Consider the following 15,696-nt stretch of genomic DNA (forward strand, 5'->3'; position numbering starts at 1 on the left):
TGCTTTCTCTTTATTACTGCCTCCCAATTTGACTATTCTCCCAGAAGCAAATAAAATCAATAGCAAAAGCACTGTAATAATGGCAGGACTGGTTCCACCATTATGGCGCAGTGGTATCCATAGTAATAGAGGGAGTCAGGCTCTTACTCTACTGCATCCTAGCTGTGTGACCCTGAGAAGCCACGGGATCCCTTAGTTTTTAAGACCAGAGGTTACAGGGCTCTTACATTTTGGTCTTTGGAAATGCACTGAATTCATTGATAGAAGGAATAATCTCACAGAGTTTCCTAGAATGAGAAATCATAAGTGCCCTCCAAAAAGGTAGTACTCCTAATGATAGCTAATGTTCCCATGGTACTTTAAGGGGGTTTACAGAGCATTTTACATATATAAGTTAATTTACATTAATTTATTTGGTCCTTGTAACAATTAAGTGAGGTAGATATTATAGGTCTTATTATTCCCATTTTACAGATATGGAAACTTAAGATTCAGCAAGTTTCAGTGACTTGTCATGGTCAGACCACTAGTGTCAGGGACCAGGTCTCTCCTGACTTATATCCAACCTTTCTCTCTGCTATACTCCACCACATACTCAGTGTATACATAACCTTTAGTGTTCCTGTAGCAGCCCAGTGAGTAGCGTGCATCCTGATGGCCTGGGCTGATTAACAAAGGTATTCCAAATGAGGCCAGTGGTCGTCTCCCCAACAGGACATGTCCCACTGCATCTGGCCGATGAGGAACAGAAATCTGCCTCCAATTTGGGGTCTTTCTGTTCTTTGCACTTTTACTAGAAATGTTGCTGTTGTGGGTACTGGGTGATCTGAGAGATCCCCTCTTTCCATATCATAGAGCTGCAGAACTGGACAGGACCTTAGAGATCAAAGATTACAGCTCCCTTGTTTTACACATGCGGAAAGTGAGGCACAGAGAAATAAAGGAGCTGCTACCAAAGCATGGCTAATAATAGTAGTAATAATAAATGGTTCCGATGAGGAGGATGATGATAGTAAACAACTCCCATTTATAGAGCATTCTAGAGATTCAGAAGGTAGTTAGCATAGTAGACAGGACCCAGGACGCTTGAGAAAGCACTTCCGGACTCCCCCTAGTTTTCTATCCATGAAGCGTCTTTTCCTCTAGACCCCACACCTACTGACACTTTCCCCTGTTCTCTTTTCTCCTACATCACCCTGGCTCCCATGACCTCACTGTAGCTAATTACCAGACAGGTGAGGAAACCCAGTACCTAATGTCTCCTTAGCAACACAGACTCATTGATGTAGACATGGAAGAGACCTCAGAAGCCCTCTACTCCCTGACCCTCATTTTTACAGATAAGGAAACTGAGGCCCACAAGCTAACAAGAGAGTGTCAAAGAAGCCAGAGCTTCTTATTTCACATCCAACAGACACTGTGTTCTCTCTCCAGTTTGGTCTACCAAGCCATTGACTGTGATCCAACAGACCAATTCCTCATTCTAGAAAAGTTAGAGAGGATCAGGATCTGTGCTAGACAGAGAAGATATAAAGAAAAAAAATGAAACAGCCCTTACCCTCAGAAAGCTCCTCTTCTGTGTATATAGACTATTACATGCAGAATACTAAATAAGTACAAGGGAGTTTAGGGGAACAAATGAAATGAGTTGAAACCTAGTATTTTTGAAACCTAGTATTGGACAGTGAATAGTCTCTAGGTCCCATGTCTCCTGGGAAGCTTTACAGACTCCTGAAACAGCAAACAGTGACTTTTATTGGAGAGTTATATAAATATGGCCTCTATTTGTGTAAGATTCTTGACACTGACCCAGGAAAGGATTGTGTGCCCTAACTAATTAGCATATTTATGTCTTATCAGTGGTGGGTCCCTGCAGATAGCATCATGTCTTTAGAAAACCAGAGTCTCTAACAAGATCTTAAACACAGAATACATTTTCAAATTAAGTCATTTTCCTAATTGAACTCCATTAAAAAAAATGAAATGAAAACTCTTAATGCGGGGAAGGGGGAATGCACTTTAGAACATGCCACTCAGTGATAGTCTCACTCTGGCTCTGCTTTTATAACACATCCGTAAGATGCTATTTAATTTTTATCTTATACAAACCTGGGGCACAATTTAGATGGAATGCAGAGGTACAGTTTGGCTGAAATGCTGCTTTGCCAAACTCTCCATAAAGCATCAATAATTATCTAGAAAATCAGTCCTGAAATGAATCCTTTATTGAAGAAGTAGAGGGGAATAATACGCTGGGGAAGAAAAATAGTCTAATTCAACCCAGTATACTGTACCTGAACATCCACCTTTCCTGAAGCTTGCAGTTCTTGTCTCTCAAAGGAAACAAGGCCTTTCAGTCCAAATTCAGTACAGTGATAGAATTGTCCGTAGCTTCATAGAACTGCCAGAAGATAGCATGTACACCTACTTACCACTCTGGGAGCAGATTGATGAGAGGTGAGAAATCAAACTACCAAAGAAAACCTTTCTTGAAATTCAGCTCTGTAGAGGATTTTCAGTGCTCTCTCTCTCTCTCTCTCTCTCTCTCTCTCTCTCTCTCTCTCTCTCTCTCTCTCTCTCTCTGTCTTTCTCTTTTCCCTCTCTCTCTCTCTCTCTCTGTCTTTCTCTTTTCTCTCTCTCTCTCTCTCTATCTATCTCTCTCCCTCCCTCCCTCTCCCTCCCTCTCCCTCTCCCCCTCCCCCTCTCCCCCTCTCTCCCTCTCCCCCTCTCTCTCTCTCTCCCTCTCTCTCTCTCTGTCTTTCTCTTTTCTCTCTCTCTCTCTGTCTCTCTCTGTCTGTCTCTCTCCCTCTCCCTCTCTCTCTCTCTGTCTCTCTCTGTCTCTCCCTCTCTCTCTCTCTCTCTCTCTCTCTCTCTCTCTCTGTCTTTCTCTTTTCTCTCTCTCTCTCTGTCTCTCTCTGTCTGTCTCTCTCCCTCTCTCTCCCTCTCTCTCTGTCTCTCTCCCTCCCTCCCCCCCCCCCCCCTCTCTCTTCTGTGCTCACATAATTCTGAAAGTTGGGTTTCCCTGGGATGCTATGTCAAATCCTACCTCTAGCATTTACCAGCCATGTGACCCCAGGCACGACACTTAACCACTGTCTACCTCAGTTTCTTCCCTGTAAAATGGGTATAATCAAAACACTTACCTCCTAGGGTTGTTGTGAGGACCCAATGAGAGAACATTTTCAAAATGCTTTGCAAACTTCAAAGCAATATAAGTTTTAGTGATGATGATGATGATACCACGGTGCTTCTCATTTTTTATGCTGTTTCTTGAAATTGGGTTTAGCTCCCATGAAGGCAGGCATGTCGTAGAACATTTTATCTGAATGAATAGGCACAAAAAAAATTCTTCCCTCTGTTAAATACCGATTAGGGGCCAAAGATACATTGAGAAAGATGCTAGAGATTAGAGTGGACAAGATAAGAGGAATTTCTTTTAAAAAGACAATGAAAGAGTAGATGTTCCTAGGGCAAAGATCATAGGATTCCAAACCTAGTGCTGGAAGGCAGGCATCTTAGACACCATCTAGCCCAAGATGCCCATTTCTTAGATTCAAATACCAAGGCCCAGAGAGAATGGGACTTGGGCAGCATGATAGAGGTGGAAAAAGGCAATCAGAATTTGAACTCAAGTCATAGGTTTCTCCTAGGTGCTGTGATTCCAAGTTCAGTCCTGTTTCTTGTGCTTGACAAAGTAGAAGTGAGACAAGATTGATGGCTATACCCCAGACAGCTCTTGAAAAAAGCCTGACTGTAACGCATAGGAACAGAGAGATGCGCCCAAGGCTTCTGGCACCATTACTTAACTCTGGAATTAATTCACTCTTCATGGGTCCCAGCTGGATAAATGGCACTAGACTCCCGGGTCTGTTATTTCTCTCCGAAGCTGAGACAGGTTGGGCTTCTGAAGTGTAAAGACAGGACAGGGCTGTAGCTTTTCAACCAGCCGTCCCTTGATTTTAAATGAAATGTTAATTTTTAAAAAGCAATTAAAAAGCTATTACTTTCTCTATCTCCTATTTCCTAGGGTAGAAGGAGGGGGGAAGAAAACCTATGTAATAAATAGGTACAGTCAAGCAAAACTAATTCCCACATTGGCCATGCCCCGAAATTTGTATGTCTCATTCTGTATCCTCAGTCCACCACCTCTTTGTTAAGAGGTGGTTTGCAGGCTTCATCCAAAGACTTCTTGAATCAGATATCCTATTAAAAGATTATTTGAGGTGTGCAGGGGAATAAATCCCTATGACCCTATTTACAAGGATAGGGGCCTTAACTGGTATTAAGGTAACAATGATTACAATAAATAATAAATAGTATTTATATACATAAAATTTTGCAAAACTTTTGGCATATGTTATCTCATTCGAGATATGAACTTTACCTATCTCATTTGGTCTTCAAAACAACCCTGTGAGGCAGGGGGCATCATTCACATTTTCCAGATGTAAAAACTGAGGCTGAGAGAGTTGAAGTAATTTACTGAGGTTTGCACAACTTAGTAAGTGTCAGAGGCAGGAGATGACTCAAGTCTTCCTGACACCAAGTCTACCACAGTGCTAGCTAGCTGGAAATAAAGGGTAGCTTCTGTGTCCTAGAAAGCCAAGGACTGCTCAACTGTGTCCATAATATCCTAAGGAGATGCTAAGAGGGCAGTCGTTGCTAGTTCCATTCTGGAAACTGAGGCACAGCCAATTATTGGCGGTAATGCAGAATGTCAGACTCAGCACAGATCCAGTCAATCAGTCAGTAAATCTTTATTAAGCACCACCTGTGTTGAGGCAGTGTTGATGTTCAGTCTTTTTAGTCACGTCCATCTCTCTGTGACCCAATTTGTGGTTTTCTTGGCAATGATACTGGAGTGGTTTGCCATTTCCTTCTCCAGCTCATTTTACAGATTAGGAAACTGAGGCAAAGAGGGTTAAGTGACATGCCCAGGGACACACAGTAATTGTCAAAGGTTGAATTTGAACTTGGCAAACATAAGTCTTTCTGACTCCAAGCCTGGCCCTCTATGCACTATGGTGCCACCTCCCAGCTCACTGCAGGCGCCTACCTTGTAGGAAAATGGGCAAAAAGAGCCTCTGACTGAGACTGAGATAATCGATTTCTTCTCATGGGTCAGGTATCAGAGAGCAGCAGGGCCTCTTACTCCTTGCTAAACTGAGCCATGTTAGGACCATATTCCAGTAACTGACAGATCTCAGCCCTTTCTTTAAAACATATTGATGGAATTAAATTGCAGAAAGGATTTACTTTTCCCTGTGCAGTTTTAGGAAGAACTAGATGCTATCTCAGGATGTTTTCTCATTTTTTCCTAATGGTTTTATTTATTTATTTAAGTTTTGTCAATATCTTCTGCTTTTTTGTATCACCTTTATTTCTTGATAACTCTCCTCCATCGAGTCATCCCTTGTCCCTCTTGCTTTTAAATCCAGGAGGCTAGCAAAGAGCAGCCTCTTAGTGACTCATAAGACATTCTAGCTTTACAAATTCAATAGATTACTACCCTAAATCTCAGTTCCTACTGTAACATATAGGAAAATGTTCAAGCAGAATAGTGGAGAGACTGGATTCAGTCAGGAAGTTACCTCTGATGTTTTTTCACTGTGCCTGGCTCTACAAACCCTTTCTCTAACATTACCTGTGTTTCCTTGACCAAATTACTTAACCTCCCGGGGCATCAGTTTCCTCATCCATAAAATGGGATAGTTGAACTAGATGCCTTTCGAGGTCAGTTCCAGCTCTAAATCCAGGACCCTAGGACCCTGTACAATCTATGGCTATGGACTCCCTCACAGAGATGCTGGAAGACTCAAGTGAGGTAATGAGTTGAGAGGACTTTGAAAACCATGAAGGGGGATAGGAAGAGCACTTACTACTGTTGTTATTGTTAGTGATCTTGGGTTTAGTTCCCAAGAAGCTCTTTAGCTTGTCAAATTGAGCTTTTCATCGGGCTCAGGATGCCCAAATCATCTGATGGGCTCATGTTTCTCTCTCCCTTCATCTTGTGTTAGTCAACTATTAGGACCCAAGGAAGTAGGGAGAAAAGCCTTGGCAAACATAGTGGACAGGAGAGGGGAGAGGAGAGACTGAGACAGAGAAGAGAGATGAAAGAGAGAGATCAAGAGAGAGAAGAGGAAACAGAGAAAGAGAGAGGAGACAGAACAGAGGAGGCAGAGAGAGAAGAGAAGAAAAAAGAGGGAGAGGAGGAGAGGAGACAGAGAAAGAAGAGACAGGAAAGGTAGAGACAGGAAAGAGGAGAGAAGAGGAAAAGGATGTGTGAGAGAGAGGGAGAGAAGACAGAGAGGAAAAGGAAATAGAGAGGCAGGGGGTGTGTTTGTGTGTGTGTATGGTGTGTCTGTGCGTGTCTTTGTGTGTGTGTGTGTGTGTGTGTGTGTGTGTGTGTGTTTGTGCATGTTCCTAGGGAGAAGAATGGACGACAGGCAAGAAAAGGATTGCTAGAATTTCTCAGTGCTACAAGATGGGTATTGGTGATGAGGTTGCTTTGGCTCAGAGGACTTTTTTTTAAACTGTTCTGAAACTATGAGTCTGGAAATGGAACCATTGCTAATCCCAAATGCATTCTATCTGGTTTATGCATATTTACTGGGCATTTATCTGTCTAATTTTACTTTGCATCGGATCATAGAGTTAGAATTGAGAAGCCACTTAGATGTCTAGTCTAACTGTCTCATTTTACAGACAGGTAGATTGAAGTTTTCAGTGCCACCCAAGTCATAGGCAGGATCAGGGCCACACTGTCCTGGAGAAGAAAGAATTAAGAGCTTGGAATCATGCAACCTGAGTTTCAATTTTGGCCATGAAACCTGTCTGATCTTGGGTAGATCACAGCCTCATTTTTCTCTTTGTCAGAGTAGATGATCTCCAGGATCCCTTTCAGATCAAGAGAGATAATTCATTCAAGAAGGGGATGAGTGTGATGACCATTTTACACATGAACATTTACGAAGATCCCCTTACTAGGAAAAAGAGCCGAGATGACGCTAACTTACTCATTCATTCATTATTTAGCATCTACTCTGCATCAGATACTGGCTATAAAGACAAAACTAAACCACATTGTACACAGATAAGTTGCTACAAACTATGTAGGAAGTAACCTCAATGTAACTTAGAGGATGGGGGTAACAAATGCTTGTTGAATGAGTAGCCATCTCCTGTGTTTTTCCCCACTCGGCTCCACCCCCTTTCCCCTTGTCTCCACTTACTGTTCCCTCTGAAGTTAAGAGCTTTTCTTAAAAATGGGCGAGCCCTTGACTAAATACATCTTTTGCCCATTTGGCTTTAATGAATTTCCCCACTAATGGAATTTAAGCAGAACTCTCTTCCCTTAATCCCATTTGTACTTCTGTAACAGTAATTGCAAATCATATATTCAACAAACTGAGTTGAAATCCCCTTAAGCAAAGCAAATGAGACCGTGAGGTTTCTTTTTGGTTGAAAGGTGGAATATTGGTAGGTGAGATTTCATGCTAGCCTAATTGATTAGGAAAAAGCAACCCTCTTATTACTACATCCCCTTTTGTTTATTTGCATCAGTTCCAGTAATTACATCATGCCGGCCTGGCTGTAGCCAATTCCATTCAACTGAGTAGCTTTTTTTAAAGTGCCTACTATGTTCTAAGCACTAGGAATAGGGGGACAAAATAAAACATTTGCTCTATGGCCCTTATGTTCTGGTGGGGGAACCTTTTTGCACATAGTGTATCTGTTTTCTGCCCATCGATAATTCAAGTCCTGATACACGTCATTGAAGGCTTTCCAGCATCATATACATAGGGGCAGTATGTTATAATGAATAGTGGCCTCAGAACTAGGAAAAAAGTAAGCTAGAGAGTCCTGCCTTTTGAATTGGAAAAGTGATCCTGGGCAATTCACTTATCTCATCTCTGGCTCCTGACTCCTCAGGCTTCCTTCAAGTCTCAGCTAAAATCCCTCCTTCTACAATCCCACCTTTCCCAATCTCCCCTAATGCTAGTGCCTTCCCTCTGTGAAGATTTCCTCTGTATTCTGTCTTTATCTTGTTTGTACATAGTTGTTTCCATGTTGTCTGCCTCATTAGACTGGGAAATCCAGGCGAACACAGACTATCTTTTGCCTTTCCTTGGGTTCCCAGCTCGTAACACGGTCCCGGGCATGTAATGGCACTTAATAATGCTTACCGACCTAGTTTAACTTAACCTTTCAGTCCACTAGGAAACTTAAGCAATAAGAATTCAGAGTTGATACCAACTCTGAAACCAAGAGTTTCAGAGAAGATACCAACTTTCATTGGTAGAAGGATTTTCTTTATCCCTATACCAATGAAATAGCAGGTCTAGTGCCTATCTCTCTACATATTTAAAGGGGTAAAAACTAGGCAAATGTTTTTAGCCAAATGCAGGCAGTGAAAACAATCTGAGGGTCCAACTGGAGCCCTCGTTGCATTTTGACAGGCTTAAATTTAAAACTTTCATGGTATTTTCTGGCAGCTTATTGTCCCCAAAGTCATAATCTTAAAACAAATGCCTCTCTCTTTGCAAACCTTCATGGTGTCTAAGGAAGCTCTAATGAAAATTTGATTTGTTTTCTGCCATAGTAAGTTTTGTGATTCTCTCGTTTCCATTTTTCCTGCCCATCTCTCGGTTTGCCCATTGCCAGGGGATTTATATGCACTCAGCATTAACTGGAGCCAGGTGGAAGCCAAAATGTTGTTTATATATTTATATATGTGTATGCAGAAATGCTGAACAAAGAGAAAATGATGGGCAAACACCCACTCGGAAGACCAATAATAACCCTCTGTTCTTTTCCTTTCTGACAGCAACCACTGGAGAGGAAAGATAGCCAAAACAGCTCTCAGCACAGTGTCTCCAGCCACCGGAGCGGACACACGGCTTCCCCCAGCCATAGCACACAGGCGCTGCCCGACTTCCCTCCTGCTGAGGCCCCAGCAGCAGACCAAATAGACAGCTCTGGACAGAAAAAGCCAGATCCCTTCAAAATCTGGGCTCAGTCCAGGAGCATGTATGAAAGCCGACGTGAGTATCGAACAGTTCCCTCTGTTTGGGATTCTGGCCACAGTGGGGCTCTTCCTTGGCTGCCCGGGGCCCCAACTTCCTTCTCTTTCCAATGTTTATTGAAAATATAGGCTTTTCAGGTGCTAAATGGATGCATGTAAATTAGGTATGGAGGAGAAGGCTGGCGAGAGCAGCAACTTGAATCTGCCGGACGTTTATAAGGACTCAATTATGTCTTCTGTTCAAAAGAGAGAGAGAAATTGATGATGCTCAAAAAAAAAATAAAGAGCCTGGATGAAAATGGATTCTTTCCCCCCTTCAGTTAAAAGAACCTGACGATAAGAGATGCTGTCTCATTAATTCCTTCTTGAGTGGAAATTACGATGTGCCCTGAGCTCAGACTCCCTTCTTGTGCAGGAGCTATGCTATACAATAGAACATAAATGTGATTGGCTTAGATTGCAAAGATAATGGGAAGAAATTAAATGCTTTCTTAGTGTCTTCTTGATTTTTCAAAATGCGTGTAGATTTTAGGCTATTATCTATTCTTCTAATCATCCCCCAAACCAACAGCTACAGTAAGTAGCTTTTGCTTTCATTATTTCCAAGGGTGTTTGGCATGATGCTTTGGCCTTTGCCTGTCTCTCTATACCAGGAAAGAAGCAGTCTCACATGTTAGAAATGTTATGGGGCTCCAACAAGACCATAGACTCTTCTGGTTAACTCTGATTTCTCTTGTCATTACAAGGCAATTTGCAAAGAATATTAATCAGAAAGAACATTCATTTTGGGTAGGAATGAGAAGATGACCTAAAAAGCCTGGGAACGGGGTGTTAGAGAAGTTCTCATTGTTGTAACTGGAAGTTTTGCATGATTAGGACAGAAAAAAGTGAGTATAAAAGACTGGGTTCTCACTGAATTCATGTTAGGGAAAGTCCTGATCTGAGGATCTGTCTAATATCCTTCCCTAGTTCCTTAGTAAAGGGTAGTTGGATGAAATGAAAGAGAAGAAACAAACTGCTCTCTTTCCCTTAACTTCTCCTTCCACAATGGAGGGAACTGCTCATTTTACAGTCAAGGAATCTGCATTCAAATGCAGCCACTGCCACATTTAACACCTTTGTGATCTTGGCTCATCATGGCCTCACTGGACCTTTGTTTCCTCCTCTATATAATGAGCAATTGAATGAGATGTCCCCTTAGGGTACCCAAATCCTAGGAACCACTTTTTAGATAATACCCCAGGAGGAGTGGGCTTGGCTGTGGACCTGGGAGAGGAAGGCAGAATTGCTCTAGAGAGTTCTTCATAAGCACAGTGCCTGTGAGGAGGCTTCTCAGATCCATCTGTGTGAATGTGGCCATGATATGTTTCTTTGGCTCACCATGACATTCCAGAGCTTATATTCATCTTCTCCGGAACCAGAAGAAAATTAAAATATGACGTGATGAGTCCTGTCTCTAAGACAAGGTACTCTTTTGCTCTTGGAACCAAATGTCCGTAGGACTATTTGACAGAGCAAGAAAATCTTAAAACTATAGGTTTTCAGGTATAGGGGTCAGGAGCAGACCTCTCAGAATTCTCTTTCCCTAGTTTTTCCTTCAGAGGACAAATAAATTCTATTGGCCCCTTTTCTAGTGACTGTTTTTAAACTTCGATGACTTGTCTTATCCAGAAGAGCTCAAGTTAAGGCTACAAAGACAAGAAGGATGTTGGCCAGAATGAAGGTGCTACTGTTTCCTCTGTGGTAAAAATTTGATGGAGAACATGAGATCACCACTGAGGCCCAAGGCCAAGAAAGCAGAACTGTCATAGCCGGCTCAACCCATGGCCATGGATACCCTCAACATCCATGGTGGTGCCTGATATTTTGATGCCCTAAAGCAGACTAGGTAGTTGTGTCATCAACATGTTGATCTCATTGCTTTCCACTGATGTGTTGATTGGGAACTTTTTAATCTCCTACCAAATGCACAGGATTGCCTTTGTGTGACAGGGAAATTAAGACCTCTCTTCTTGGGATCAGTAACAACATAAGAAGAATACGAAGGTAGATGGATATGGGGAAAGAAAACTAACACAGAAGATGACCAAGGGTAGATAGAAGGAGTCAGGAGACATGGGATTAAGTCCTTTGAACATTTCTTAGCTGCATGATCCTATAGGTCTTCTGGTGCAGAGAAGATGCCAACCTCCACTGATAGAGGGAGCTGAGTTCCCATATCAGTGGAATCATAGACCCAGTTCCCATCCCTATAATTATTACATCTCAGAGCTGAGAGAAATGGGCTTCCAGACCTTAGAACCACATATAAATGCAAGTTCTTTTAATTACCAAGACTTTAACAATAAAATAGTCCAAAATCATGAAATTTTAGAGTTGGAAGGTCCACCTAGTCAAACCCATGATCAAAGAAGTCTCCCCACTACAACATTCCCAACAAGCGGATGTGCAGCCTGTGCATGAAGATATGCAACGAAGAAGAGCCCACCACCACCTTCCTCTTTCTGGTGGTGCTATGTGTTAATAATTTGCCTCCTAACCACTTTTACCCAATGGTTTTATCCCATAGGGCCAGACAAAACAAGCCTAATCCTTCTTCTGTGTCACTACCCTTTATATGTTTGAAGACAATAATCGTTTCCCTAACCCTCATCTTTCCCCCAGGATCTTCTCTTTTCCAAACTGAACATCTACATTTGCCCTCAGCTGATCATCTTAAGTCAGGGGCTCAGATATCCACCATCAGATGAAGATGAGATTCCTCTTTGATTACAGTACCAGAAAGCTTTCCAGTAATTACTGTGTTTGGTCAGCCAGCATTGAGCTAAAGCACTTAAAGGAAAGATTTTCTAAGGAGTAGTAATTTCACCTTGGCTTCAGTTTCCTCACTAATTATAATTCCCCTTTGCAAAAGGTACATTTCCATTCAATGGCTCTACCTCAATTGAAATGGAGCTCTTATTTCCCTGACCTCATTTCTGGTCTGTAAAGTACATGGACTTGGATGTGCATCAATATATAGTCCACTCAAAAAGGAACTTGTGCTCTGAAGTGCTAGCATTGGGCCAAGTAGATTGATGATAGCTCATTTTTACTTAAGAGTTCACAGTTCCAGTGCCATTTTGTTTTTAATCCTAGCATAGTGTATTGGAAAGAGTGCTACACTTGGGGTCTGAGCACCTAGTCTGACACTTTCTACCTGGGTCAACTCTGGCCCTCCGTTTCTTCTTCTATAAAATGAGTTGGCTAGACTACATGGCAAGATCCTATCTCAAAGTCTATGATGCCTGTGATCTGCAAATGACATTCCCTTTAGAACTTGGGATCTAAGTACTTATTTACTGGTTTTCTTTGAAAGAAATTAGTATGGCCTTGTCACTAGCATCTTTTTCTCTTGAATTTGTGTCAATGACAGACAGTAGGGTTTCATCTTGGAATTAACAATGACAATCTAATGTCCACCTCAACTTCTTTACATCCATTAAAGAATGAATGGTAAAATAAAATAAAATAAAATAAAAAAGTGATCAGAGACTAAATCTTTAGGTGACAGTGACAACTTAATTGATATGATTTAATTACTACAATAAGGACCATCAGTCAGTTTCCAAGGTTGAATAATTTTTACAATTTTAAAAATTCCTACCAGTGAAGAGATGTTGATCTAGTCTTCTGATCCAAGACTAGAGAAAGTTATTAAGCATATGCTTTATGCAACATTCTGAATAAAAAGACTAGATGATAAACATTCCCTGTCTTCAACAAGCTTCTAGTGTAGGGGAATGTTACCTTGACCGAGTGTGGTTTCGTATCTGTTGTCCCTTTCTAACATACTTTGATGATGGACCCAAGTTAGAATTCACTGGGCCTCCTGGATTTGACCATTCCCCCCCATCCAACAAACAAAAAAACCCAGACATTTAAAATGGGCAAAGCATTCTATGTAAAATGAGATAATGGCAGCAACAGTGCAGTCATTGTAACATCACCCCTCTCTTTGTTGAGAATTTATTTTATAAGATGCCTCTTCCATTTCATTTTATTATTAAAGTTAGCTTGAAGATTAACACAATCTGCTATCACATTTTCTCACATGGCCTGGATGCTTTGCAAAATTCCATATCCTACATATGGCCATCTGTCAAAACAGCAGTGACAGAATGAATTAATCTGAATTGCAGATGTGTTAATGAATCCCTTTGAAAAGCTTAAATGTTTAATTAAAATTAAAGATGAGCACTATAAAGCAATTTTGGAAACCTTTTTGAAAAAATGTGCTGTCTCTTTAGTATCCGGACTTCATTTCTAATCATATACCGATCTTGTCAATTCCTCTTAGAAAACAACATTGGGGCTATTTCAAATAAATGTACCTTTTTTGTTTGTTTTTAATGTCACTTGGAAAACAGCACATATCCAATGTCTGGCGATTAAACTTTGCCTTGAGATAAAAGTAGTTAGAAAGAAAAAATGCTTTAAGCCCTCCTATTAACAGAACGCTCTAATCATGCTCAGACCCAGGAGACTCATGCCTACAGGTGTGGAATTGCTGAATTCACTCCTATAAGATGTTGCAATGTCTGTCACATCTGTTACCCATTGCTACTCATAGACTAACCCAGATCTTCAACTCTAGGGTCTGGATTTCAATAGTCAAGAATTCACTAAAAGAGGCATTGGTACAAGTCCTGAGGGAGTATTCCCATCCAATAGGGATTTGAGATTCTTTTCACTAGGTCGACATTCCTCTCAGTTAATGCAACCAAGTATAAATGAAACAAATTTAGTATTTTAACCTATTGATAAATTTTGATTGCACATAATAGATACTTCCAACACACCCAAACAACCCCCTTGCAAAATACATTCCCCAAGAAAGTGTATCTATAAACAAGTCTATTTTAAAAGACTTTTTAAAAAAATAGATAAACCTTAGAAAAATCACAAATTAATTGAAATTAAATTACTTAGAAATGTGATTATTATGTGCATACCCCTTGACCCAACAATTTCACTTCTAGGACTGTATCCCAAAGAGATCATAAAAATGGGAAAAGGTCCCACATGTACAAAAATATTTATAGCAGCTCTTTTTGTGGTGACCAAGAAATGGGGATGCCCATCAATTGGGGAATGGCTGAGTAAGTTGTGGTATATGAATGTAATGGAATACTATTGTGCTGTGAGAAATGATGAACAGGAAGACTTCAGAGAGGCCTGGAAGGACTTATATGAACTGATGCTGAGTGAAAGGAGCAGAACCAGGAGAACTTTGTACACAGCAACAACCACAGTGTGTGAGGAATTTTTCTGGTAGACTTAGCCCTTCACAGCAATGCAAGGACTTAAAACATTCCCAATGGACTCGACGCAAAATGCCTTCCACATCCAGAGGAAGAACTATGGAATTGGAATGCAGAATGAAGCAGAATATTTTCTCTTGCGTTAAAAAAAAAGAAATATGAATTTTAGAATATGCCAGTAATAGAAGAAGCCTGATGAAAATATAAGGATGGCCTTCATTGTTTCATGTTTATTGTAAATTCTGGTTTTTGTCTCCCTCCTACATCTGAAAGAAAATATGTGCACGCACACACACGCACACGCACACATACACACGCACCATGAAAGAAACTATAGTACTTCTTTTCAAACTAATTCAGTGTCATCAAAGTCATTTTACATCCAAAGCAGCTATGACCTTTACTGTGCTATGTGGGAAAATTGAACTGCATGTTCCCTTTATCAAGCAAAATTAAATTAAAATGAACTCCAAAGAAAGCAGATACATTAAGTTTTGCAAAATTGTAAAATTAATATTACAGCTATGTCACCTTCGCCTGCATCGGGATTGAGCAAGGGGGAAAGAGAGAGAGAAATCAGTTCCACGAATTTTGGAGAATGTAAGAGTAAGAACAAGTTGAAAACTTTTATTTCTGTATTGTCCTGCATCCTGTTTGATGTTTCCACTCTCCTGCATTGGGGGAAAAAGCTGAGTAACTTGCGGGGGAGGAGGGAAGAGGGGAAGGAAACGGCACCCAAAAGTAATTAGGGGATACATATGCCTTGGATCTCTCATTGACAAATTAGAGACCAGAGGCAAGAGTTGTCAATATGGTGCACATCTGTCTGTCCTATTCAGTGAGTGTATCCCATAATTCTAGGGATGGAAACACCTGCTCAGAGCTACTCCCTCTGAGCTGGGCATTCCAGTCCTTCTCATTACCAAAGGAAGTCTTTTCATGGCTTTTTCCAAGTTTGAGGGTTTAGTCTTTGGGTCACCCCTCTCAATAAAGACTTAAAAAAAAAAAGAAATGTGAAACTCTGGATCACCTCTCAGTTAGCTCTGACTAAACATCACGGTCAAGAGAGACATGACTGTTAGTTCAGTCAGTCAGTTAACAAGCATTTACTAAGCACCTACTCTGTACCAGGCATTGGGGATTCCAAGAGAAAAGGAAAAATAATCTCCATCCACAAGGATCATGCAGTCTACCCTAGGAAGGTGACATCTCCACATAAGTGCCAACTATATGCAAGGTGATTTTAGGGGGAACGATAGTAGCCTCCAATGGGATTAGGACACACTTGACATAGGAGGTCGTAGTTGAGTTGTGCTTTTAAGAAAGCTGGGGATTCTGAGAAACTGAAAGGAAGGGGAAATGGATTCA

The 15,696-nt window shown here is 41.0% G+C and overlaps 1 protein-coding gene across 24 annotated transcripts in view; it reads left to right on the forward strand.

Moving 5' to 3' along the window:
• The window catches only part of MAGI1 (membrane associated guanylate kinase, WW and PDZ domain containing 1), a 703,366-nt gene that overhangs the window by 652,276 nt on the left and 35,394 nt on the right, over positions 1–15,696 (forward strand). For 19 of the 24 annotated variants that reach the window (XM_072598734.1, XM_072598737.1, XM_072598738.1 and 16 more), the window contains 2 exons: positions 8,828–9,044; positions 14,851–14,928. In XM_072598734.1, the coding sequence (XP_072454835.1) occupies positions 8,828–9,044; positions 14,851–14,928 (295 nt within the window). The remainder of the gene's footprint in view (positions 1–8,827; positions 9,045–14,850; positions 14,929–15,696) is intronic. The other 5 variants (XM_072598745.1, XM_072598746.1, XM_072598751.1 and 2 more) reach the window with 1 other exon arrangement.

Source organism: Notamacropus eugenii, chromosome 3 (genome assembly GCF_028372415.1).
Source record: "Notamacropus eugenii isolate mMacEug1 chromosome 3, mMacEug1.pri_v2, whole genome shotgun sequence".
In the NCBI taxonomy this organism is placed as follows: Eukaryota; Metazoa; Chordata; class Mammalia; order Diprotodontia; family Macropodidae; genus Notamacropus; species Notamacropus eugenii.